The sequence below is a fragment of the Pezoporus flaviventris genome, unplaced genomic scaffold (genome assembly GCF_033815535.1).
Source record: "Pezoporus flaviventris isolate CSIRO_AGI_PZ_B2104156 unplaced genomic scaffold, CSIRO_AGI_Pfla_v1 ptg000002l, whole genome shotgun sequence".
Classification (NCBI taxonomy): domain Eukaryota; kingdom Metazoa; phylum Chordata; class Aves; order Psittaciformes; family Psittacidae; genus Pezoporus; species Pezoporus flaviventris.
In genome coordinates this window covers 46716531-46744321 of record NW_026892550.1, presented here as the reverse complement: position 1 = coordinate 46744321, position 27791 = coordinate 46716531, and the positions used below count along the sequence as shown (strand labels likewise).

Sequence of the window (27791 nt, the reverse complement as noted above, 5' to 3'; positions counted from 1 at the left end):
TGAACTGTTTCAAATCCCCACTGGAATGGAAGTTAATTTATAATATTGTTGGGGAGAACAAAGAAGCAGCAAACAAACCCCACAGCTACTCAATGGTCTGTGCATCACATGAACACACAAGGGAAACTGTGTCAGAGTTTTTCTTCCTTTCGTTTCTTAGTGTTGTGTCCCTCAGCCACTAATGAAGTGCAGCCATCTCAGGGAAAATATGAAAAAAGCAACTCAGCTGTGTAGAACACTTAAACCAGTCAAGCTTCCATCATTCCTTTGAACCAGAATGTTGTGAAAGCTTTCAACAGAATTATTATAGCTCTCCAAGCTATAGGTTGATAAAGAGGCATAGGTTAAGGTATAAGGTCCAAGCTAACATATTAAATGGATTTTGCCAATTTGTAGAGAATAAACTTTGGTTTCTAGAACCCTTTTTTCCCTAGAGTCAGTTCACTACTGAACTGAAAATGAAAGTGAAGTTGAAGAGAAAAATACATTGAATATGAAGCCTCCTATTGATACATGATTCTTATTTTCTGCCTTGCTGTAGTTAGTAGGACCACGCGCCGTAACAGAATGGTAGAACCTAAAGAATTTCACATTTCTTAAATAACCTCTAGAAATATCCTGTGCATCTATTGACCTTACATAGAATCACAGAATCATAGAATCGTTAGGGTTGGAAAGGACCTTAAGATCATCTAGTTCCAAACCCCTGCCGTGGGCAGGGACACCCTACACTAAATCATATCACCCAAGGCCTCGTCCAACCTGGCCTTGAACACTGCAAGGGATGGAGCATTCACAACCTCCCTGGGCAACCCATTCCAGTGCCTCACCACCCTAACAGGAAAGAATTTCCTTCTTATATCCAACCTAAACTTCCCCTGTTTAAGTTTTAACCCGTTACCCCTTGTCCTGTCACTACAGTCTCTAATGAAGAGTCCCTCTCCAGCATCCCTATAGGCCCCCTTCAGATACTGGAAGGCTGCTATGAGGTCTCCACACAGCCTTCTCTTCTCCAGGCTGAACAGCCCCAACTTCCTCAGCCTGTCTTCATACGGGAGGTGCTCCAGTCCCCTGATCATCCTCGTGGCCCTTTATTTTAAGAACTCTAATGGGAACACCATGCAGTATGCTACAGCCAGCTATTCATGTCATCAATAGCTGTTTATTGGATGCTTTGTGAAAAATTATGAGACAAAAGCTCTTACAGCTAACCTAAAACAGAGCAAGACCAGTCACACTTCTCTTTTTCCTCTCGCGTGTATTTATTTTAAGCAAAGACAATCTTTAATACCTCCCTATTTTTCTCCCAGTGTTTTCCTTCACTCATTAATTTTAGCATCACAAGATGACTGCTCTTTTGCTGCTAAGTCAGATACGCTCCTCCTGCACAGCTGCCAATGCAGCCATCTTTTCACAACTTCATAAATGACTATGCAAAAAAAACCCAAAAGTAGAATCAGTATTTTAAGCCAATTTCAGATTCCTGATTTGCCATAGCTTTGTCATGATGAAGACTAACCAGATACATGAGAGAGAGAGAGGAGCTGCTCCTGGAAAACTGTGTGAAGCCAGGAGGCCAGTGACCATGATCTTGTTGCTAATTTCATGTGGTAGGAAGGCTGTTAGAGTTTAATTGTGATTTGTAACTAACAAATAAAAAAACTGAAAAGAAGGCCTCTTTTGGAACATAGGCATAGATCTAAGCGCGTAAACCAAGACACTTGCAAGAGATGATGTAGGTGCTCCCGGGAAGGGTCTCCTATTCACAACACTTTTGAGGTTTGGAGAAGACATGAGACATTGGCCATGGAAATGAAATTCTCCTCAGAGAGATGGCAAAAAAGTAAAATTTAACAGGACAACAAAACAACTATCTTACTGCCTGGAGATTAGGTGGCTTTTGGGAACTTTTTTCTCAATTGTTGTGGAGTAGGGGACTTGTTATAGGCAATCAGTCTCACTCACCCACTGCCCAAGTATTTTCTTGCCATGCCGTGAGCCATTAAACTATATGTCAGAAAGACCATAAAAATAAACATTGAATTACACTAAGCCCCTGAGGGAAAACCTTGATCTGATCTAGAAAGACAGTTCCTGGGTGGGAATAGACAGGTACATGAACTACCTCCATGCTTTGGGAGAAAGGGTCCTTCGGATCACACAGTGATGAAGATATTCTGTGGTTCCCACGGAAACAGCGCTGACTTATGTTTTGGGGGACTGGAAATGTTTGTCGAATAATTGTTAACCTTCCAATTGACCTTCTCACAAGCTCCTGCACATCTACGTCATTTATTTCCTGGAAGATAAGGCAAGAGAGAGAATATACATAAAAGTTAAAATCAGAAATATTACCAACAGAGTATAAACAAAAAAAAATAACTGATAGGACTAAGAGGCATGTGATTGCTACGCAGATATTGTCCAGCTTTGCCATAACCTCAAAAAGAACATATGCATGCTCATTAAAACAACTGACTTAACACCCTTACAACAGTTGCCAAGTTTAAAATGTACTGTGCCCAAACTTTACCAAATCTCTGTAGACGTAACTGGGCTTAGTTGTTTCATTTTGGGTTTTCTCTCCCTCTCCTTTTACCTTTGATCTTTTAAGTAAAAGTGTTTCACAGCACCCTTGGCAGTGTAAATCAGTAGGAAGTCATGATGTATTTCTAAGTGTAGCATTACTTAGGACCTGTGAAGGTACAGACAATTATTCAGGCCTTAATTGTTCATTTCCTGGAAAACAAGTATCAACAATCTATGAACAATGTGCAAGTTAGCAAACATGATTTACCAAAAGGGTAAAGAAAATGCATCAGATAATTCTCTGTGTGTACATGCTTGTTTATAGCATGACTTAATTTAAACCCAACTTTTTACTCCATGGAGCACCTATGAAGGCTTACAGCTGAACACTCATCTCTATGGACATATCTTAAAGAAAAAACAAAACCCTAATTAAATACACCAATATGTGAAATATTAACCTTAAAATATTAACTTTAAGGCAGGTTAGGGAAAGCAAAAAAACCCAGTTTTAACACAGTATAAATTCTTGTAGTTTGGGAACATGGTCCTTTACACCATTGAATGATGAGGCCCTCGGGGAACACAGAGTGAGAAGAGTGTGGTGTCACAAGCTACAGCAACTGACTCTAATCTTCACATAAGAACTTGAACTTTAGTTAAACAGCATTTTTCTGGTGACTCAAATAGGGTCAACTAGTAGCTTTCAAGGCAATTATGTGTATTTTTCTGTAAAGCAAGAGAAATAATCTACAAAATTGCTCAATCTTTTTAACTAGAATTTTTCATCATGCTGAACTGCTTGCCCATAATCTGTCTTAACTACAGAGGCTGATGCCCTGAACTTTTTAGATGCTTAAATTTCTGGATACCCTCCGCCCCCTTGTCTCTCCAAGTAAGGGAGGTGCTCAAGGAGCCTTGCATTTAACATACCCTTGTTTACAGCCACAGTTTATTGAGCATTTCTGATTCTCATTTGTGTATTTATAGCTTTTCATTTTTTAAAGGATACATCAAGTTTGCACTGTTATACCTGTAACTAAATGCCATTAGCTGTTATGACTGTATCTAAATGCCTCTAGCCTCCTGATCTATGCCCATAATCAAGTCCTTAGGAGATACCAGGAGATAGACTTGAACTCAAATTATGGAATTTTTCTTGTGAAAAGGAAGCTAAGCTTTTCAAAAAAGCAGTTCCTGAAATGTTAAGGCAACTATCTTGGTAATTTTGGCTTCAGTTAACATTCTTTAAATTAATTATTTTGAAGCAACTTCTTTGGACATACTGGTATTGAAATTAAATCTTGGTGATCCCATTAAAGTTTGGAAGAAAAATGCATGAGATGAAAATTTTAACTTCTCCTCTCCTGACTACAAGTATTTTATTCTTCTTCACAGATTGTCATAGTTTCTGAATTAATCTGTTGTTAATGTCATTTATGAAATATAGATTTTTCTACAAACAAAAAAACCACATGGCAACAGCTGTGTCCAGTGTAATATCTTGCATTTCTGGTCAATTAATTCTTAATGTACCACAGATAATGGTTCACTCTCAGCTTAAAAAGCCGTCTTTTCATTTAGTCTGTATCATTTCACTAACTGCAAGGTAAAAAAAACAAACCAAACAAAAAAAAAAATGCTGTTTTAGCAAAATGCATGTAATTTTCAATATAATCCGAGAGGAGAGCTCAAGAAACTTCTTGTCCTGATTTTAAATGATATCCTTTCTCAGAGGATTTAAAAAAAGTTTGGTTTCATTATACACCATTCCCAAACTGTAACAGCAAGACTATTAGACTTGTTCTAGTAATGTAAAGCCTGATACTTGCATGGCCATGTTATATTGCTAAGTAATACTTTAAAAGGGATTTTGACTTTCAGCTGCTCAAACATTTATCTTTTCTGCCTCAAAAGTGTATTTTTTTTTTTCTATACTCAGCATTTTTGGTACATTTTAATTAGAGTGTTCTCATTTTAACCTTTAGGTTGCTACCTCATAGTTTTACACATCACTTGGGAGCTAATAACAGAATCAAAACACCAAAGAGATTTTTGTCTGGTTGCCAAGGAGGTATATACATCAATAGATTAATGACAGCTATTATTTTAAAATGCTGTGAATGCCACTGATCATATCATATATTCAGATTTTAGGTTAACAACAAAGCAATGCCATGCAAAGAAAAATTCAACATGAGTAATTTGCTATATCTTTCTTTGTCATTTTTTTAATACTTGGCATTGACTGAGTGACAAGCTTTTTATATAATGACTCTCCAACATCATCTCTCATTCTTGAATTTTGGATCTGACTTAAGAAAACTATATAAAGCAACCATTGTATGAGAGGAAACAATTTTCATTTTCATTTCAAAGGAGGATACAGTATAATGATATAATAATGGCAGATGATCTGTTACACAAGAACCAAATGTAAAAATATATTACAGAGTTGGCCAAGCTGAACTGAATTGTCACCTGTATAAATTTTAGGTTAGGTTATGTGGTTTTGTTTTTTTTTTTTTTTTTTTATCAGAAGTTCAATATATAGTTTCAAAGCTTTCTTTTGCTGGTCTGAACTTGGACTAAAGGGGAGGTAGTTCTATTTCAAATGGAACAAAGATGAAATTAGATGTACATTTCATCTGAGTAGGAAAATAAATAAGGAAAGAAGTGCTATTTTAAATTAATAGGTCTTTACAGATGAATTAGGAAAAGCAACTGAAGAGGATCACACCAAATATCAGGCAGAGACTCCAATTGTAAGCAAGACCTAATATACACTGCTGTTCAGTTTTCATTCTCTCATTATTTTAAGATAAGCAGCATAGGCAGAGACCATTCACCACAGAGCAACTGCACAAGTAGACAGAGACATGCAGGGAAAGAATGTATTAAGTCTTGTAATAAGCACCAGACAAAGGCAGCAGTTGCTTATGGAGACATCTTAACTTGGGTCCAAGTATTTTTATCATATACTGGACGTGTCCTATTTTTCAGTACATGCCATGTCTTCATCACATTCTTCAAGACACTCAAGAGAGGAGTGTTTCTTCCTCCAAAAGCCAGCAGCAGAGAGCAAGAGGCACAGCAGGAAAGGGTGGGCACTGTACACCCTTTTGAGGATGGCTCATGGGCTGCCACTGCCCATGCTAAAGCACACTTGTGTTATGCCCTTCCTGAATTTCTCATCACTTTCCAAAGAGAAGTAGCCATGGGAAAGGCATAACTAGATGAAGTTCCAAGACAAGTAAAGGGAGATCTTGAACTTCATAATAATTTGCTCTCTACATCTCCTTTATTTTCCTTAGGTTCTGGAGAGTATGATGCAAAAAAAAAAGAAGAATAATTGATAGGACAAGGAGAAATCAGTTTTTAGCTTTCACAGAGGAAGAAAATCCAGGAGTTTGGAGATAACAGGACTAAGCCAGTCTGTCCATTGGCTCTCACCTTTGAAAAAGAAAGAGCTGGCAGCTTGATTATCAATCTGCACCAGAGAGAGTGGCATTTCACACCTGACCTGCCATCACCACTGGAAAATGTAAGGGTTCAAATGAACCTATAATGCTATTATTATTCTATTATCCATATTAAAATGTAGAATTATGTGAGCTCCTAGAACCGAGTTGTGATTTTAGGACCTGATCTAGCTTCTTGGGCTTAAAAGATAATTAAGCTTTATGCTCTTCTTCATGGTGGAGCGCATTGGGCTGAAACATGGTGGAACTAGATGAATTCATCAGCCAAGGACCAGCCCTCCCCTAGAAAAAACGTGTTCATCTGAAAGCAGCCTTTGAATACAACCCTGTGTGTCTCCCAGTCATCTCTTTGCTATGATGGGCAAACTTGTTGGATCTTTTTCCATAAACTTTTCTTTAAAAAAGTTTGTTGGTTTTTTTTTTTTGTTTGCTTGGTTTGGGTTTTTTTTGTTTTGTTTTTGGTTTTTGTTTTGTTTTTTCCCTCAAAGAATGAGTTTTTCGAGACTGATATATCTGGTAATTAGAAACCTTTTACTAACTTTTGATCTGAATTTATTCGTGGTCAAGTTGAACTCATTTGTTTTTGTGCCAACCTTGTCCTCTGGACCTTGACAATGATGCATTTATTCACTCTCTCTCTGTGTTTATAAACAGAGAGCGTACCCTCTTTCAGTCTTTGTTTTCATAGGCTAATCAAGCCAACCTTTTCAGTCTTTTCTCACACAAATCAGCTTTTTTGTGCACCAGTTCCATTGTAATTTTAATACAGCTGGTCATAATTGTGCACATTATTGCAGATGAAATCCAACCAATCCTTTGTAGAGTAGCATTAATATTTTCACTTCCTGTATGGTAGCTGTAGGCAGTGCAATGTATTTTGGGCTGTCCTTGAGTAAACAATAGTAATAGAGAACTGGCGGCAGCAATGGGCATAGGAAGATGACCCTGACTGTTTAATGAAGGAAAACACTCGAGACACATGAATTTAAAATAAAAAGGACATTCATTTCATTTAAAAAGAGCAAAAGAAAGTGCTGAAAATCATACAAATGCGCCTTTTTTTAGTTCTATTAAATAAAATCTAAGCTTACTGTACACTTGTGATTTAAGAGTCATAGTACATATATAATTTTACTATCTTGGTATTTTGAGGTTATATTTACTATTGTGAAGAGAAAAAGAAACAAGCAGAAACAGACAGAGTGTTAGAAATCCATTGTAATATTTCTTAAGGCATATTTGATCATGACTACATTCAAATCTATGATTCCTGCAAATTTTAAATAAAGAATTGCACCATCTGCTTTAAGGTCCTGAAGAAACAGGAATAATTATCTTCCTCAGCTGACTGCACTGATCAGAGGAGATTTGTGTTATTTGCAAAGGTCTAATACAATGTATTCTGCTTTAGAAAATTATGAATCCTTTCATTTTATAGGAACAACTCCCCTCCCCCTACACACGCATTGCTATTATGATACACAGTCTTCAAGCAAATCTGCTGTGTTACATTAAATAGCAACTAATGGGACTGTAAAAATTAAGGAACTCTTTCCAGGCATTATAGCATTTAGAGTGAGCAATTAAAGTAACAGATGTTACCTCGAAAAGCCTAAGCAGATTCCTGATCACAAAACTGAAGGTGGTATTTCCTTCTTTATCACTATACTCTGTAAGTGTGTTGTATCCCCTTAGCACAGTGATGGAAAAGGAAATCAATTCAATCCTATTTTGGTATATCAATTATTTGAACCATATGTGGATTTTGCCAAACAATGCATTTTGACTGTAATAAATCATCTAAAATTTTCAAATTAGGAGGCCAGAGAAGCAGTGTTACAATTACTTAGTCACGAGTCTAATTTAGCCAAAACGGGCACACACACAGAGATAGCTAAATTGTCAAAGATTCATGTAAGCAACAAAATGGACATAGCTCTGAGGTCATCAACAGCAAATGGACAACCACATCAAATGGACTTGAATATAAAGATAGCTATGTTACGCACCACACAGTAAGGGGCCCCTAAATAACTGCATTTCCAAATCTTGCACTGATTTCGTGGGGGCGCTGTAACCTCATTACTGAACTGGTAAGATGTTGCCATAAGCAAGCAATGTTATGCAACTTTCACCATTCAGGAAATATTCAAGCTTCTGTTGTAATTTGAACATAATGATAAGGAAAAACAGGACAAAGCATGATACTTTCCATAACCTTACCTACAAATCTTATTTATTGCTAATCTCATTTCTGTGTTTGCAAAATATTGAGATTATTAACATTTTGAAACACGTGTTAAAAGTAAGTTACTTAAGTGGGAATATGGATTTACGTCCAGAAGCAGATTAAGCGGAGATGGCATTAAGCATGTTCACATTCTTTAAAACAGATAGCAGGAATGACTAAACGAAATACAGAGATTTTAATGACTAGAGTTTACAGCAGTTTGTCAGAATGAAGTTAATTGTGGCTTTCACCCATTTCACATATAAGACTATAAAACTAATAAGGGACAATGTATGGTTCTCTGCATACATCATTCAGCTCTCCTAAATGATGGGACCACAGCCCAGAGGAAGAGTTTTGGAATGAAGAAGGCAATTAAGTGGTAACCACTTTGATTGTGCTGCCATTTAATCTGCTGCAATGTGCAAATAACAATGCTTAGAAAGCAGTTTCATTTTTTATTTTCTCCAACAGAGATTCCCCAGGGAATTCAAGGGTTCTGCTTTTCATAAAACAAATGGAAAACGTGAATGTCCTCAAATATATGAACTGTGTTGTTCAATGTCTTATATAGAAAGTTACTTCATATACTGACTTGCCATATTTTAGCTGACAAGCATTCATGGAAGAACCTATTTCACAGTTTAAAAAATAGAATTTCCATTTAATTTTCTTTTTTTTTTTTCTTCAGAAACATTCGTACAGGATTAATGGTGCACAACAATGTTCACTTGACAGTTACCTCATTTATAATGATCCAGTGACAGTCGAAAGCAACCAAATTAGTCTCCACGACCTGAAATAGAGAACAAACCAGCTATCAGTCAGCTTGCTTGTGAAAGCCAGGAAAAAAATTAAGTGGATGCTCTCTGCAAATGACAAAACATGAAGCACATGCTCTCTAAGACCTGTTACTCAACTGAGGCTGAAGAACCTTTAAGAAATTCTGCAGAAGCATGTGTGTTATTGTTTGACTTGCTAATTAAACTTGGAAAATACATTTCCTTGCTGGCATCAAAGAAAAGAATGTGTTTCAGTTGAATGAGGAGAAAATGAAATTGTTGTTGCCTTAGCATTATGTGTTGAGAGGGAGCAACAGAGAGGAAGGCAGAAAATTAATATCAAGCAACTCTTGTTAGATTTCTGTAGTTCATGCCCCTAAGGTGTTTTCAGTGTATAGCTACCCTCAAAGCCTGAGAATTAAAAAACCCAACCCAAATAAACCCACGCCATAAATGGTAGGGTTCACAGAAATGCAAAACTGCTGGGAGGAAAGGGTCCTCTTGAAAAAGAGGGCTTTCACAGGAATGATGAATGACCACCTTCCACAGGATCCATGCACAGAGGGCCTCTAATCCTCCTCCCACACATGATCTTTCCTTTGCTGAAAATTATTTCCAGGGGTTGTCTCCATGCTGGACTTAAAGTGTACTTCCTAACTCATCTTTCACTCAGCCCTATTCTTTCCCTCCTTGAATCCACTACGGTTTTGTGGCGAGTCATGTTTGATTCACCTTCACCGTGGAAACAGTAAGCAGGGAAAAATACATTTGGTCTGCTTTCATTAGCTAGGAAAGAAATCATCGACAGGAAGGAGGCCAGAGAAAGACTACAGGGAAAGCTGGACACCTTTACTTTTTTTTTCTTTTTTTTAAATTAAATTAAATTATCATTGACCTTGAAATAGTTTTAAACCCAAATTAATCCTGTTTTATTTGTATAATCACCATGTTCACCTTGAGTCACAATTCAAAAGTACTGGACTCTTAAAAGTGCATTGAATCCCACACATAAAAAAATGAAAAATTGAAAAAAGGTTTGGGACTTACAATGTTTTAAAGTAAAATAGAGGACTAGGGCTGAGTGTTATTACTTGGACCATTGCACAGCAGTCATATTTGGCTTCTAATGTTGACCAACACGAACAGCAGTTTCCAAGGGTGATTGCAATTTATATTGTGCCATGTTGTCGTGGTTTAAGCCCAGGCAGTAATTCAGAACCACGCAGCCACTCGCTCACTCCCCCACCTGCATCCCAGAGGGATGGGGAGGAGAATTGAAAGAATGTAACTCCCACGGGCTGAGGTAAGAACAGTCCAGTAACTAAGGTATAACACAAATCACTACTGCTACCACCAGTAATAATAATGATAAGCGAAATAACAAGGGGAGAGAATACAACCGCTCACCACCTGCTGATCGATACCCAGCCCTACTAGAGCAGTGATCTACCCCTTGTGGGTAACTGCCCCCAGTTTATATACTGGGCATGACGTGCTGCAGTATGGAATACCCCTTTGGCTAGTCTGGGTCAGGTGTCCTGTCTCTGCTTCCTCCTGGCTTTGCCTCCTCCCTGTCAGAGCATAAGACTCAGAAAGTCCTTGATTGGAGTAAACATTACTTAGCAACAACTAAAAACCATTGGTGTTATCAGCACTGTTCCCAGGCTGAAAGTCAAAACCACAGCACTGCACCAGCTACTAAGAAGGATAAAAATGTCTGCTACTGCTGAACCCAGGACACATGTCCAAAGGAAAACAATTTATCTGACCACAAATCTTAAGAGCAGCAAAAGATCCCGTACTGATAACCTTCTTTATTAATTGAGAGGCAATTAAAATTGGGGGTCACTGCTTATTCAGTAGAATGATAGGCAAGATTGGAAACTCTGATCTGGAGAAACTGGTGTCCATACTGTACATATAGAAAAGGACAGAAACTGAGTAAGTTTCTGAGTAAGATCACTGAGTAAGTAATGAGAGGCATTACAAAAGGCTCAGCCAGGATGGTTAAACTGGAGCATGGCTCTTCTAATCAGATGTCTCATATCAAGCCAGTTGGAAGACAAACACATTCAGGAACCCAGAAAGTTTAAAAATGGACTGGATAGTAACAAAGTTCTCAGGGAAGCATTTGCTGCTTATATAAAGTTCCCAAGCATAGGAAGTTTATCCCATCTACAACACAAGGGAAGCCATTTAAATTTTCCATATGATAATGAAGCAGACAATTCTGTCAGTCAATCTACATACATTTCTGCTGAAAGCAATCAGAATTAAAACACAATAAAACAAAAGCAAACTTCAAAACCCCTCCCAAAACAGAACATCTGACATATTTTCTGGCTTCTTGTCAGGTTCCTAGCAGCCTAGTCCTTCCTAACTTCTGGCTCCAAGATGTCCCACTAGCAATACTTGCCCTGCCTTAACTACTTTTGCTCAAGATGAGGTCTCCTAAGATTCCTGTGGCTCCAAGGCAGCCTGCCAGAGGGATGCCCTCAGAGTCAAGGCTTCTAGTGGTGTTAGGGGAATGACAAAGATAATTATTTTCCACAAAGCGTTCCTAAGCTCTTTCCTTGTTTCAGAATGGCAGTCAACATAAACTTCAGAATGAAGGAATCGACAAAATGAAAATTCACATTTTCTGTTTTGTTTTTTTTTTTAAATAACAGAGTAAAAGACTTCTTCTTTGTGTCTGAAGTTTCAGCTGATCACATTTAATGCACTTTATCTTCCATTAAAACTTTGGTTTCAGTTAATTTAGCTTCTTTAGAAATACTTGGTTCTGTGTATCTTCCTTGTTCAGGCTCTCAAATTTCAATCAAACAAGGCTTTTTTTAAAGGAGCAGGGTTCTAAGTGTCAAACTCATACACTGCTTCAGCCAGACTGTGAAAAGAGCTTACTGGTCTCACAAGTCACTCTTGATTTCAAACATGTCAGGCTACCTGTGACGGATTTATTCACAACTTGCAAACAATAAAACAAAATGCATTTATTTTTTAGCTTCACTTGAAACTCCTCAGCAGAAAGATCATGTTTTATACATTAAAGTTTATGCATTCATGAATCTAGTTGATACTAAAGCCATTTTCAAAAAGCTTATATCTAATTGAGATGAACTTGTAATGCACTCAGAGACATTCAAATTAAGATATTCTAAGTTTAGGTGGGCCAGGAATAGCCCCTGGTTTAAGAATTCACTTTCTCTTTCAGTCTGCCTGAAAAAAGCTGCTTTCTGGCATTTTCCTTAGTCTGTCCATCCAAAGCTTGTGTTACTATTGACAGTGGTTGCTTAAAAAGATGACAAATGATGCCCTGAGAAAGTTGCTAGGGGTTTTGCAAATTTTCACATTTTATTTTATTTGATGAAATATAGATCTATATCTAAAGCGGGACTCATCATTAGATTTAGATTTCAAGGCCATCTTTTCACCCTTAGGTAGTTTGGTCTTACTTGATGAAATCCTAGCCCCACTGATAGCACTCTTAAAAAAGCTGTCCATTTCAACAGGATCATGGTGCTCCATCTCAGTTCCCTCACTTCTGAACATCTCTTCTCCCTGTATGGCCTACATTGTCCATTGTAAGTGACACTGAAGTTAGGCAGTGCACACTCTATGTCTGCATTAATTGCTTATACTATTATTATCATCATTAATAGGCTCATGATGTTTTCCAATTGTACTTTCTATGATTTTCAGGGCAAAAGAATGCACAGACACCTACACTGTTTTACAGGAAATAATTACAATGCTATGTAAACCTTCGCTTTTGATGCTTGCAAAGGAAAAGGTCATTCAATCCTAAAGTTTTCTTCAAACACTAACAGTAATCATATGCATAATCTTACAGTCAGAAGATACTCTTGATCAGCAGTTATTAAGCATGAGTTTACAGGTTTGAGAATATCAGTCCAAATACATAAACATATAAAAATACCTAAAGCCAGCAGCGACACAGCCTAGATCCAATTATTCGTCAGTAAAGCAGTCATTACTTAGACATAGTAAGCCTTTACATGACACAATACTCCCCAATGCCCTTGTCTGCCTACTGAATCTGCTGTTTTGTTTACTTAAAAAAGCCACTGCATATTCACTTGGAAGGGATGACAGCAAACAAGATGATTAAAGTAAAGAAAAAAAAACCAAAACCAACCACAAAAGAACACTGCTGGTTCTGCCTAAAATGGATCATAACCTAAAAATGAATGTAACACAGCTTCAATAAAAATATATAATACAGTTGTGTAGAAAGTTTCTATGACTAATATGATCAGAAAGTTAAAACACGTATTAGTTATGTGAGTGACAATCTTTTTCTAGTTGAAATTCACATTTACAGGCATATCAAGTGAGCTGGCATGAACTTCTGATCTGTGCCAGGGAATAATGAATGTACAAAATAATGCTTGCAAAGGCATAAGGGTAGTAATGAAAAGAATCTGATAGCCTGTACATTAGAAGCAGTAAAGCAATTTGATGGGGGTGTGTAGGAAGTAGGGGCTTCAAGACCCAAAGCACGTGAATACAAAGCAAGTTTCAGATTCATCTACTGGTTCTGCTGGCCCTGCAACAGGAAGCAGCTCTGTGTGCTCCTGAAAGGCAAGGGACAGATTGGAAATTTTCATATAAGATAGAAGGCAGGTAAACGTATTGCTCAGACAGCTCATCTCTTAAGCTAAAACTGAGAAAAATGAGCGTGCATTCAAACACCAAAATCCTTGAGATATTAAATTGAGGGTAGTTGACCCTTCCCAAAACAAAGAAAACCATTCACATACTTGACAAATCCTCTTCACACTTCCTCTAGGGGAAATCGTACAAGAATTCAGCTGTGGGTTACTAAACACACAAAGCTATATTCAATGCAGAAAGCTCTCTCAAGCTAAACGTATCTGCTCTCCCTCAGGTATTCTCTTACAGCCATCTTTGGAAATAAGACACTGAAACATTTTTTGAGCAAGCCAAAATGTCTGTTTTTGTGCTTCCAAATATATTTTGCTTTCTTAATTGTGATGAATCACGCTAGAACTACTTAAAAGAAGCAAAAACTTATGAATCCCGTATCAACTGTTGTGCAGTTCAGGCTGTTTTTTTTTTTTCTGAAACAGTAAATATTTGAAACAATACTAAAAATATACATTTATGCTCTTGAGATGGCATTTCTGTTGTGCCATTGATTACCTTCACTGTGCAGGAATATACGTAACCAGATGAATGCGATTGTGAACAGGGGAGCTTGCATCTTGCAGTTTAATGCCCATAGCAACGCAAACATTCCTGTCTTACACAACTAAATTGGTGTCAAAGAATAAGCAGAGGACAGCCAATATAGCTAACAACTTCAGAGAACAACTTTTTTTCTGAATTCAGCATTTTCTCATCTCTAGGCTGTTAGCATTTAGCTGTTTTTAATGTGATATCATGTAATTCTCCAGTACTAAGAATCAAAGCAGCAAGTTAGCAGGCCAGTTCTCAAATAGACTTCATAAAACTGCAGAAAGACTGAAAAAGAAATTCACTCTCTATCCACTCAACCACTGCTCAGAGTTCACATCGGAGTATTTGAAAACATTGTGTCATTGGTTGCATAAGTCTTGCAGCAAATGATTCAGCCCGTTGAGTACGCAGTGCCATTCATACGCCATCATAGAAATCCACAGCAACAGATATAAAAGACCATTCTTAACATCTTTGTAACTTCAGAAATGTGTTCATGTCAAACTCCAGCAGTTCTCCTAACACCCTAAAAGTAAATGAAACTTCTGCTTCATGAGGAAGGTGTTCCGCTTAGTCAAACACAGATGCTATTGAACTGATGAGCAAGAACATGGATGAAGCAGAAAATAATTCTCTTTTTTTAAAGAATTCAACTACACACCAAAGGAGATTTTGCAGAGAGAAAAAAAAAATGCTGTCAAGGAGACAAGTGATGAGCAAGGACAAACCATCTGTCACTGGCAGTAACTCCAGAACTTCTGAATCTTTGGAAGAGCCTGGCAATTTATCACAACTATTTCAACATTCTACATTTTAACCTTTGAATGGGATAAATGCAAGACAAACAAATAAACCAACAGTAGTGCCAGAATGCAAGCTTTTCATCTGTGCAATAATAAGCAGGCAAGAAAAACAGTTTCCCAACCAAAAGGGCATATAAATTAATGGAAAATGATATAAAAGGTTCTCTACATGCCTTCTTTCTCATACATATGGACCCACAGGTGTGGGCCAACCTACAAGACAGAGATCAGAACCCTTACAAAGGAAACTTCTGCATTTGCAAAATTAATCTCCACACACGTGCAACAAGTCAGACAAGTCTTGCAAACATCTAATGAGCAGTAACGTTGCATGCATAAAAAGATCCACACAAAATCTGGCCATCTCAAGTATCTGCTACATAGGGGAGAGCTCCTGGGTTCCAGTTTTATGTTTGCTACAGCTGGGACTGCTTTACAACAAGCCACCCAGCTGCCTTGGCTGGCCTTCCTGTGGTAGTGACTATGAACCTCTTTCTGCTGGACCATCACCATTTGATGAGGTCTTCTTCCCACAAAAGCCAACAGATGGCATTGTATAATCCTTTGCTTTGGAAATGGCTAGTATTGACATAATTTAGAAAGTGATTCAGAAAGTTAGCTTTACCCAGAGTTCAGCTGGGACACAAACTCCATGCTAACCTCTTTTAAACATCCTCTGTCTACAATATGCCCCATTTATGTGGTCTTCTAATCTGAACTCCACTCTTCCAGCTGGAAGACTGGTAAATTACTTTGTTCCAATAGCACTAGATTTGTTGATGATGTCTTTTCCCAGACCAACCTCTTGGAGTCACCACTGCTGTTTTATAGCTGAATATATAACTCAACCTAACTTTCTCTTCCAGGGACAAAGAAATTTGCTGATCACTAAGATATGATAAAAACCAGGCTTCCTGTACATATATGTGAGACAGAACCCCTTCCCCTCGCAAACAAAACAAAACAAATGCCAACCATCAAACTATAAAACAAATAGAAGTCAGATGCCATTTCTTAACATTTTCTTTAACTGAAGAGATGCGATTTGACTAGTTTGGGTACCTAGAGCAGTCTTGTGTAGTACTGACAGCTTCTCAAGCAAAGCAAAATATGAAAAGTTAGACTATTAAATAGCTATTGTATGGGTAGTAGTAAGAATGTTAGGGGATAAACTGAAGGCTACCTTAACTAACTTTAAGTTTGGAAAGGTAAATTCTTGAGTATGTTGCGCTGGGCTAAATGCTATTTAGTATGTCATACTGAGCTAAACAAGCACTGCAGGACCCGTGCATGGAAATCCTGAGCTTGTCTCCAAGTTTTTAATTGTGTGTGTCTACTTCTGCCCATGCCCGCCTCTCTTTCTTCCTCCCCTTCCCCCTTGTTTTTTATTTCTAGCTGCTAGTTCACTAAATCATCACCATTTTGTCAGGGTATCTACACCATTTCTTCCTGCTGGTGCCACAGCAAGACCTCTTCTGTGTCTCTGCTCTTAGCCTTTGAGCTTCTCAGTAGGGAAATCAGTTGCTGATTTATAAAGCTCATTCTTGCACACCAGAAACTAAAGCTCATAAAAATCTCTCTTCACTGAAGGCAATATTTTTGGAATCTAATTTTAATCTCTATCCATTTTGACTCTTGAGAGGGAAAAAGACCACGCATGGCAGTACCTATTTTTATTCTTATGGAGAATTGTCTCTTTCTGTCATTCCTTTCCCTCAAGTTCCTTCTAAACAAAAAGCTGAATACATTGGGTGAAACCTGACAGAAAAATCCCTAGGCCACTAGTCATCTAGTTACCAACAATAAAAGCACGCTTCTATAGCACTTGGGGGGAAAGATGTTTTCTAGGTTCCTCCTAAGGACAGATGAAATGACTGACATGGCTTCATTTGCTTGTCTCATAGAGAGCATTTCTTGAAAAAGAAATAGTTGAAGTACTGATCAGTTTTCCCTTTTTTCAGATTTATTTCAAAAGGTGATTTTAAACAAAAGAATTCTGTTATTCCCCTAAATAATTAGTTTTATATTGAGTTGGCTTGCCATTCTAATTATATCTGAAACAAGTAAAGCTCCAGGGAAGACTTCATCTCCCTTGCCCTAAGACTGTAAGAGATTGAGGCAGTTCAAGTAAAGAAATCAGCCCCATGCTAAAGAAAACAAGTAAACGGTTAAATGTTAAATAAAAGTGAATAAACACAGCATTAATACTTCAGTGAGTATGACCATAGGCTTGTACTGAGGATAAAACACCCAAAAAATGTTCTGTCTGGTAGAAATGTCCCTTTTGAATTTTTCATTTCCTTCATTATTGAGAAAAGCTAATGTATTTATTTTATAGGACCCTGAAGCCATACATCTTCCTCTGAGGTCAGCCAGTAGACTATAGGTTTAAAACAATAATAATAATGTTAAAACAATACCAATAAATAATTTAAGCATCTTTCATTTTAAGGATTATTCTGTTCTTAGAGTCACTTTTCTGCTATTTCCAAATTTATTTTTTGATTTATAATCCAATTATCTTTTAGAAAGTATTTCTAATATCCATTCTGAAAAAATAAAAAGACCCAAACCAAAACCAAAACCCCACCACAGATCTGCTCTGAAACTACTTGGCTTCACCTCAGGACCATGAGCATATTACACTGCTGCACTGGAAGAGAGTTGCTAGGAAACAAAAGAATACTATTCTCAATGAAAATAATGTGCTATAACATGATGTACCATAACATATAATGTAACTATAACATATATATATATATATATATATATGTCCTCATGGGGGACTTCAACCACCTTGATAGCTATTGGAGGGACAGTACGGCCCGGCACAAGCAATCCAGGAGGTTCCTCAATTGTGTGGAAGATAATTTCCCTCTGCAAGTAATAGAGAAGCCAACAAGGAGAGGTGCCGTGCTTGACCAACAGGGAAGGGCTGGCTGGATATGTGATGCTCCAGGGCAGCCTTGGTTGTAGCAATCATGAGATGGTTGAGTTTGAGATCCTCAGGACAGTGAGAAGAGTGTGCAGCAAGCTCACTGCCCTGGACTTCAAGAGAGCAGACTCTGGCCTCTTCAGGAACCTGCTTAGGAAGGTTCCATGGGATACAGCCCTAGAGGGCAGGGGTGCCCAAAACTGTTGGTTGATATTCAAGGATCACCTGCTACAGGCTCAGGAGTGTTGCATCCCAACTAGAAGGAAGTGCAGCAGGAGGGCCAGGAGACCTCCTTGGATGGATAACAAGCTCCTGAGGAAACTTTGAGGGAAAAAAAGAGGCTTATAAAGCGTAGAAGCAAGGACAGGCGGCCTGGGAAGAAATCAGGGATATTGTCCAGGAAGGTAGGGACCAGGTTAGGAAAGCTAAGGCCCAGTTAGAATTAAACTTGGCTAGGGATGTTAAGGATAACAGGAAGGGATTCTATACGTACATTGCAAATAAAAGACAGACTAGAGGTAACGTGGGCCCCCTCAGGAAGCTCTCAGGAGAACTGGCTACACAGGATTTGGAGAAGGCTGAGGTTCTGAATGACTTCTTTGCCTCAGTCTTCACTGGCAAAGGCGCTGACCAAACCACCCAAGACTTGGAAGGCAGATGTGGGGACTGTGAGAATGAAGACCCTAGGCCCACTGCAGGAGAGGATCTGGTTTGAGACCATCTTAAGAACCTGAACGTGCAAAAGTCTATGGGACCTGATGAACTCCATCTGCGGGTCCTAAAGGAGCTGGCAAATGAAGTTGCTAAGCCGCTAGCCATCATATTTGAAAAATCATGGCAGTCAGGTGAAGTTCCCAATGACTGGAAAAAGGGAAATATAACCCCCATTGTCAAGAAGGGGAAAATGGATGACCCGGGGAATTACAGACCAGTCAGTCTCATCTCTGTGCCTGGCAAAATCTTGGAGCAGATTCTCCTGGAAGACATGCTAAGGCACATGAAAATCAACAAGGTGCTTGGTGACAGCCAGCAGGGCTTCACTAAGGGGAAATCCTGCCTGGCCAATTTGGTGGCCTTCTATGATGGGGCTACAGAACTGATGGACAGGGGTAGAGCAGTTGATGTCATCTACCTGGACTTGTGTAAAGCGTTCAACACTGTCCCACATGACATCCTTGTCTCTAAATTGGAGAGACATCAATTTGATGGATGGACCACTCGGTGGATAAAGAACTGGCTGGATGGCCACACACAAAGAGTTGTGGTCAATGGCTCAATGTCCGGCTGGAGAACAGTAATGAGTGGTGTTCCTCAGGGATCGGTGTTGGGACCGGTCTTGTTTAACATCTTCATAGCTGACATGGACAGTGGGATTGAATGCGCAAGTTTGCTGCTGACACCAAGCTGTGTGGTTCGGTTGATACGCTGGAGGGAAGGAATGTTCAAATTTAAACAGGGAAAGTTTAGATTGGATATAAGGAAGAAGTTCTTTACTGTTAGGGTGGTGAGGCACTGGAATGGGTTGCCCAGGGAAGCTGTGAATGCTCCATCCCTGGCGGTGTTCAAGTCCAGACTGGACAGAGCCTTGGGTGACATGGTTTAGTGGAAGGTGTCCCTGCCCATGGCAGGGAGGTTGGAACTAGATGATCCTAAGGTCCTTTCCTACCCTAACTATTCTAAGATTCTATGAAAACATATATAACACATAATGTAACTATAATGTAGTATAAGTATGAACAATAACGTATGCACTTAGAAACTGCTTATTTCAAAGTACAAAGTCATTCAAACCCCTCAAGTAAACTCAGAAATTCAGATTCATTACTGTTGTACAATTACCTGTACATTGCTTTCTTAAGTAGATTTTATTCATAGCGATAGTACTAAATTGATACCTGATGATCTCCTGATCTTTATCTGTTTTTTGTTTTGTTTTGGTGGTTGGTTTTTTGTTGACAATTTGTTTTTCTGTTGTTGTGGTGGTAGTGGTGGTTGTTTTCCTTTGCTGACATTTTGCTGGTTTTTTTTTTGTTTGCTTGGGTTTCTTTTTTTTAAAGCTGAATTCCGTTTGGAAGTTTGAAATCCAAGCAGAAAACTTTGAGTATTTGGGTTTGTACATAGGCTTTCAATCAAACTTGTTGTCATCATCACTGATTGTGAAGAATCAAACCAAAGAAGCCTAAATCTATGCTGAAGTCTCAAAATTTCCTCCTCTGTATGAATTAAGAGCTGGAGTCAGAGATTTTTCCCAGCCGTGCTATTTTTTTAAACACTTTGCTATCTCCCACACTTGAACACGTTCAGGAGTTAACCTTTCAGAGAATCCACTGTAGAGTGAAGGCTGTTGACAAGACCTGCAACAGAGGAAAAATAATTGCCTTGCTGATTTTGACTTTTCTGTAAGCAGCTCCACCAAGAAGAGAATTTTTCAACAGGGAAAGATGAGGTTTAATGAAGGTTTTCCATAGATTTATATTTATTCTGCTCTTATTCATAAGTTATTTTTCTAAGCAGAATTAGAAGTTCAATTCCTACATTTAACCCTTTGCATACTTGATGGGCAGCAACAGGTTTCTGCCAAGCCTTACTAATAGGAAGAAATCTTTCAACCTGTTAACATGACATGAGACACTCAAACAGCCATTACCTTTAGGCTTTAAATTGTAAAGAAAAAAGGAATGTCAGTTTGACAATGGATCATTCTTAATGTATGTTTTAGGTAATTAGGCTTCAACTGAAGAGAGCTTTGGAGGCTGCAGGAAAAAAAATACAGATGATAAAATGGTATCTGTCATATTTTCAACATTTGCTCTTTCTGTATCTCATATAAAATATGCAAATTCATATTTACTATTTCTTTAAACCCGTTGCCAATTTGGAAATATATATATAATGTTTCTAATTGGGAAGCATGATTAACCAGATAAAATTATCTCTTTAGTAAGCAGTGAACGGTTAAGAGTAAAGAAAAATACACTTGTGAGGAACAAGATTCCTTCCCAGTATGCATTAGTATGGGTTGACAGCTCAGCAAAAGGACATTGATCCAAATGAAACATGTAAAGGAATCATGTAAGGGTAGTATTTTAAATAACCTTGCCCTTCTCATCCATAACTGATTTTACACCTGAGTAATTCTACAGATTGTAGTGCAGTTACTCTTGCTTTCCAATAGTTTAAATGAGAAGAAGAATAGTTAATTAGGATGGAAACCACTGTCAGGAAAAGGGTGAAAAATATGGGGTTTAAGGAAGAACTTGAAGGAAAGAGGTGGAGAATAGCAATACAAGCAATACAAGAACAGGGTAACTGTGTCAGAAAGCGATTTGATAGTGTGAAAAAATACACTGTTTAAAAGTAAGCAAACAAAAAAACCTAAGACAAAACAGCAGTTTTCTTAAGAGCAGCCAATTTCCATTAAAAATTCCTTTAACCTGAGTTTTGTGGATGCTTTCTGTTACTTGGTATGGGTGCTACTGTTTTTAAAGTTCTGAAAAATTCTAAGAACTACTAAACATGTAGGATGGTTTTATATCTTCAAATTGAAAATGCAAAGCTTAGTTCACTTTCTTTTTCCAAGAGTATAAAGGGAATATTTTAGGGCCAGACCCTCTGAATAGCTCTGCATCCGTAAATTGGCCAGATTTTCCTCAAATGTAGCCCCCCCTGTAGGGGCTACAGGATGCTGAGTGCTTTTGAAAACTTGCCCATTCCATTCAGGTTTTTAAATGTGAGTGCCTTGAAAATCCATCCCTGATTATATTGGCAGAATGTTGTTTATTTTATTAGTGATAGGGAAATAAGGTTTCAAATCCTTCTGCATGTGTTAGAAAACCTAACACATCTAGTCTGAATGTGTAGCATGGAAAATGTTAAATATCATACAGAACAGAAGATAACTGTGCTGCTCTTTCTTTTTCTTCCCTCCCCACCTTAAAAACATTTTTTTTGCCAAGCATCAAACTGACGTAATTGAAATAAAGGATTTAATTTTCCTATCACAGGTGTTATTAACAAAAGTAATCATTCAAGTGACAAAATATCACTAAAGCCATCAGCTCTTTTTTTTGCTCTTCGCCTTTATGCTGGTGCCTCTCCTGTCACTTCACGTATCTGTAGAGAACAACAGTGGCAGCGGTTCAAGCAAAATAGCCTGTATTTCTGACTTGCACATAAACTTAGCATTCAGTTTCTCTCCAAGTATGCAGGCTGAAAGCATTATTTCTGGTAATAGGAGTTCAAGAATCAAGAGCAGTTTAATAGAGTTCTAGTTGGTTGCAGCCTTGAAGCTCCCTATGAAAAAAAAATCCTTTCAAAAGCAAGTGTAGCAAGACAAAAATCTATTCTATACATATTGAAAATATTCTGACCACCAAATTGCAATATCAAATGTGAAGCCCATCAGCCATTTTGGTTTTTGTGCTTCACAACAGATGAATAAAATGGATCACTTTTACTAAAGGTCTAAATGCATCACAAGCCCAGATCTGCATCAGGACTCACTGAGTCTTAGAGAGGACATGGATAGAAACAGCAGCTTTTTCCATAATGGTTCTAAATTCTCCTAATAAAGTACCACTATATTTTGGGAAATTCTGGTATTACCCTACTTTCAACCAGTCAACTGCATGAGCCTAAGTCAGAATTTAAATATTTCTAATATTACCGTAACATATTTATGAGAAGCAATGTCTGTCCTACCATGTTGAGTGTCCGAACATGCAACACAGTTCAGCTTCAGCTTATTTCCAAGAAACTGCTGGCCAGAAATCTTTTTGTATACCTTAGATCTGAAATCTTTCATATATAACATTAGAAGTTATTAGGAAAATAAGGTTCAAGGTGAATACAAAGTACTCTGTGTATTACCATGTTCCTATAGCTGCTAATGGTTAAGCTAACATAAGTACAACAACTCAGTGAAACTGATACCGGTTAAATTCTATTCCAGCCCCTAAAAGAAAAGATGTGCTTTTTTTTTTCATTGTTGTTTGATATTGGTTTGAAAGTAATTGCATCTTGATCCAAAGCATTCAAGAAGCATCTGTTTTTCTGAGGGACAGATACTGGGGATACAAACATGCCAGAACTGCAGACTCAGGCACACCTGAAAGACAGCTGTGGCTGGGGCAGTAGCTCAGCTCTAATATGGGTCAGATCCTAAAAGAACAGAAAGAACTTTTATCAGTGAAAGAATAGCACAACTGGCACTTATTCCTTTACAGAAGATGAAACTTTCTAGCCATCAAGTATGGGTAGATATTCGAAACCACTTCTGCTCTAAGGTACTGAAAAGGAAACGCAAAAGTATTCTAGAAGAGGCAAAGACTGCAATCATAAGAAAACCAGAAAAGTATCAGCATTTAGCATATATAGTGTAATTTGAGCCATTCCATACAGTTCTTTAATAATTTATAGAGATTAACTTGCTAAGAACTGTATCTCAAATTTTCATTGTGGAACAGCTACCCATTTCTTTTTGCTCACTGAACAAAGAGGCTTAAATTAGATCCTTGCTACCATCTCTTAAAAATAAATTGGAAAGATGTGATGGAGAAAAGTGAAAAGGGTGGGAGAACTTTAACAGGATTTGTGCATTCCAGAAAAGGAAAAGCAGCATGCACTTTGTTAAAAATACAATTAGTTCTGCATTTTAAGTTTGTGAAAGTGATGATAGCCTTAGCCAAATGAGCTATAAAAAAAAAATGAAGACCTTTCTAACTTTTGCAAAAACAAATACTGAAGACCATCCAAGTCTAAGCCCAGATTCCAACTGTATGTTTTTCTTGAAAAGGAGGCTAAACACATTTTTTTGTTTGTTTGTTTATTTGCTTAGTTTAGTTGGATAAACATCAGTAACTTGGCTCATTCTTATGGTAACAGTCTCTCTAAAGTCAGTGTAATTAGTTGAAATTATTCATATGAGGAAAATAATTCATATGTATAAGAGATTACAGGCACAGGTACCTTGATGTAAATTATGAAAGGCACATTACAGAATGTCATAATTTTTCTAGAATCACATTTCTTTTTCCCACTAGTACTGTCAAACATCTTTTTACCTTTAAGCACTGCATTTTTGTAGCGTTCTTTCAATCATCCTTTTTGACTAACCTGAACCAGAGCAGCGATATATCTCTCCTATTTCGACTATTAATATTATGGCCACATGGTCTTTGCTTTTGGACAGTGATAGAAGCAAACTGACAGAACCAATAGCCAGACAATCCTTGAAGTGATAGCCGAGCTTTACACAAGAATGATGAACAAGATAGAACATTATTCTCTCCAAACTGATTGATAGGAAAACCAAGTTGGCTATAAGACTTACTTTCAGCTGGGAGCAAGTACATCAGAAGTAGGCCCGCATGTATATAGAGTGCAAAGCTGAGCCACTTAGAAGAATAAAAAGCAAGAAAAAGAAGAAAAAGGAAGAAAGGGAGAAAGTAAAGGAAAAAATAGATAAAATCACAACATTTTAGGAAGGTCATTATTTGGCGTGATGCAGGAAATAGGAGAAATACACATCTGTCATGAAGAAATAAATTACAGTGAAGTTTGCTGCTCACATAAGAAAATTCTGAATGTGTGAGTGTAATTATGACCCCTCTCAAGTGCAATCAAATCCCAACTTACTTACAGGCTGCCACTGCCAGGTAGAGCTGTGTCAAATTTCACACAACTTCCTGAGCCATTTCTCGAAGCTGAGTCAGGAACAGGATGTCCCCCATTCTTTCCCCATACAGGAACCTCAAATGCACGCAAGAAGCAAACATGACCACTGAACACTGCAGTGCAATTAAACATAACTGCTCAGACACTGCTAACTAACTGCATCTGAATGCATTTCTACAGCTGCTTTCAGAGATGTCATATTCCCTCTATGTGATGAATGGCACTGCCTACTCTAAGGATGGAACTTATGTCCTTGTCAGCCCCAGATCTCTGCCTTGAGTCACCATGCTTTCTCATCTGCCAATGCCACGTTTGATCTCCATCACTGAAGCACTATCAGGATGAGAACAAAGATTTCAGAGGCAGAGGAAAACTACACTAGCAGAGCCTTTGCTGGGTATTTTATTGCTTTATTCTGGGTATTCCTCACCTCTTTTTTCAGCATTTTTGGCTGCTGCTCCCCTACTGAGCCTTCTCCCTGGCTGTTAGAGCAAGAGCAGCAAGGGATGCTGTGACACACTTGCTCCCACTTCTTGCCACTTGCATAGGTGGTGCCTTTCTGCATGACTTTTTATGAAATTTTTCTTATGTGCACACTAAGAATAATATCTAGAGGAATCAAGATGATTATTTAAAAAAAAAGAGAAAGAAAAGTAATATAGCTGCAATCAAACAAATTTGGAGAAGGGATGGACTTTTTATAGGTATGCATGTTCATGAGTGACAGATATGGATTAAAGCTCAGTGAGAGACAAAAGCTCTAAGGAACCATGAGAAATTCAAGTTCAGATCATTTTCTGCACTGGTGTTCTGGTAGCATGTTACAAAACTTCATTACTGTTATGTTTGATGCTTGCAACATAGGCTACAAACTACAGCTATCTGAAAACCTAACATTGTGCCAACTGAACAAAACAAGCTTATTTTCCTCTTGTCCTACCACACACAATTCATATATACATATATGCATGCACCACATCTTGTCTCATCCTAGATGTTGTCAGCTTTTTCTGAGGGATCAGAAATGTATCTTTGTACATGTGAAAATGTCCTTGACATGAATTACAATCCAGTCCCTAAATTTCTTTCCCAAACCAACCCTTTCCTGGAACACAGAAAGTTTTCCTCATAAACATCACAGAAAATTTCTTCCACAGAAGAAGATTCAGACTTTGATCCCTGACCCTCTGCACATGATAACGTCTCCAAAATGGAAGAGAGGCTATCACAATTGCTTGCTATGTATCTATTTCACTCTCCCTTGAGCAAAAGAAGATAAAAGCAGAGCAGCATCATATTTCTGTCAAAATATGAATCTTCCTGAGTGTACATTACAATAGCAATAGATGACTTTTTGTTTCTTTGTTTTTTGTTTTACATTTATGGCAATAAAAGATATTTTTATCACTACCGTTTTGCACTTGTATGATATCTAACAATAGCATTCTGGCACATGACAGAGCAATAACTGAAACAAATGAGATACTCCTCCTAGCAAGAAGTTATCACTGTTCTTATGATTATACATTGACATTTTGAAGCAAGGATTATAATATTTGCCTTTACTTTACAAATGCAACAGAAAACTTGGAAGATACAGTTCTGCATATTTCATTCCAACCCCAAAATCAAATTTGATCTGAGAGTAGCCAGGATTAGAAGTAGCATGACAAGAACTCCTGCTTTGGTTCAGTGTAAGGAGGGATATGGGGAAAGGAATGAAGAGTCATACTTCTTCACCTAATTCAACTAAAATAGGGTTGTCGTCTTGGAGTATTTCTTGTTATAAGCACAAAGCCTTTTTTTGGAGGCACCAGGCTTTTCATTACGTTCCAGCACCCACTCCATTTGTAGCATACCCTTATACATGCACCAAGACTCCCCACAGCCACCCACAGCTGTTTCAGTTGTTTAAAAGGCTTTTAAAATACAAATGTATTTGTCATCTCCTAGTGGGAAAAAAATGCAGAGACTACCTCTTTCGGTGGTCTCTGACGCTTTGTTCAGTTTATGGATGTGTGCTCCTTGAAACCTGATGATGATTTTTTTGCAAGTGCATACTTATTCGGGGACATAGAGGCACTGAAAACATAATGCTATGTTAATCAGACCTGTAAGTCTAAGTACTACAAGTAAAAATATCATGGTAACTTTTTTTTTTCTTTTTTTTTTTCCCCTGCTCTTTCTCTGGTCCTAGGGGCAAATTAAAATCACAGTAAGGTGTCACTCCATGATCTTATAAACAAGCCCATATTTCATATGCAACAAGTTCCCATCTGTTGCGCTTGAGACAGAGACGGGGCAGTGCTTTGCCGATATGTTTTGGTGCATGCATGCAGGCATGGAGAACGTGCACCAGTTCTGCTGCATATTAGCTATGGGTGCTCTTTCACACTGAGGCATGGAGCCTGGGCTTTACACCACTTGCAACTGCCACTCAAAAAGGGTCTACATAGGGGTGCTAGGTCCACTGCACTCACTTCAGATGTTGTCGCAATCATTCCCTTCCTGATCAGGGCACATATAAACGGCAAAGAAGAGGGAAAACGTACAGCTGCACCCTCCTTTCCAGGGGTAGAACATATTGAAGAATTGTGAAATGTGCTACAACAGGTTCATGGAACATAGCATAAGAGGGAATAGTTTTTATTAATTTTTAATACATTTTTGTCCTCAATGGGATTCTGGTCCTAGACTCAGCTAGAAAACACATTACTACAAACAAATTATAATAATGGTGAGGTGGAAAAAAATTTTTTAAAAAAAGGACTAAATTTTCTGAAAGCAGTTTCCTGCATGAAAAGTAACACAGAATGTACTGCCTACCAGTTATATGAGCCAAGCAGCAGCATTATCTAGCTACATTCACACTAGCAAAAATAATATCCAGTTTCCCAGCACTGTTGCATCTGAGCTGGTGGGTGCAAGTGAGCACATAAGTAGCATTCAGACCTTATTAATGCTGTATGAACACTGCCTGAGGTCTGTCTATATTAGAGCATGTGGCGGTGCTAGTATGAATGCACCTACAGAAGCACTCAATCAGGTAACACAGTGACCAACATTGATACAATTGTAACACATTTTTTACATTTTACTCTGGAAAGCTTTGTAAACTTAAGCGCTTTAACTGGA

At 38.0% G+C, this 27791-nt stretch overlaps 1 protein-coding gene across 2 annotated transcripts in view; it reads right to left on the bottom strand.

Annotated features, from left to right (window-relative positions):
• GRID2 (glutamate ionotropic receptor delta type subunit 2) overlaps window positions 1-27791 on the bottom strand; it is a 729516-nt gene that overhangs the window by 223346 nt on the left and 478379 nt on the right. For both annotated transcript variants that reach the window (XR_009747555.1, XM_061477352.1), the window contains exons 5-6: window positions 8984-9037; window positions 2126-2299 (exon numbers count right to left, since the gene is read on the bottom strand). Coding sequence is in view for 1 of the 2 variants with exons in the window: in XM_061477352.1 (XP_061333336.1) it covers window positions 2126-2299; window positions 8984-9037 (228 nt within the window). In the remaining variant the exon portion in view is untranslated. The remainder of the gene's footprint in view (window positions 1-2125; window positions 2300-8983; window positions 9038-27791) is intronic.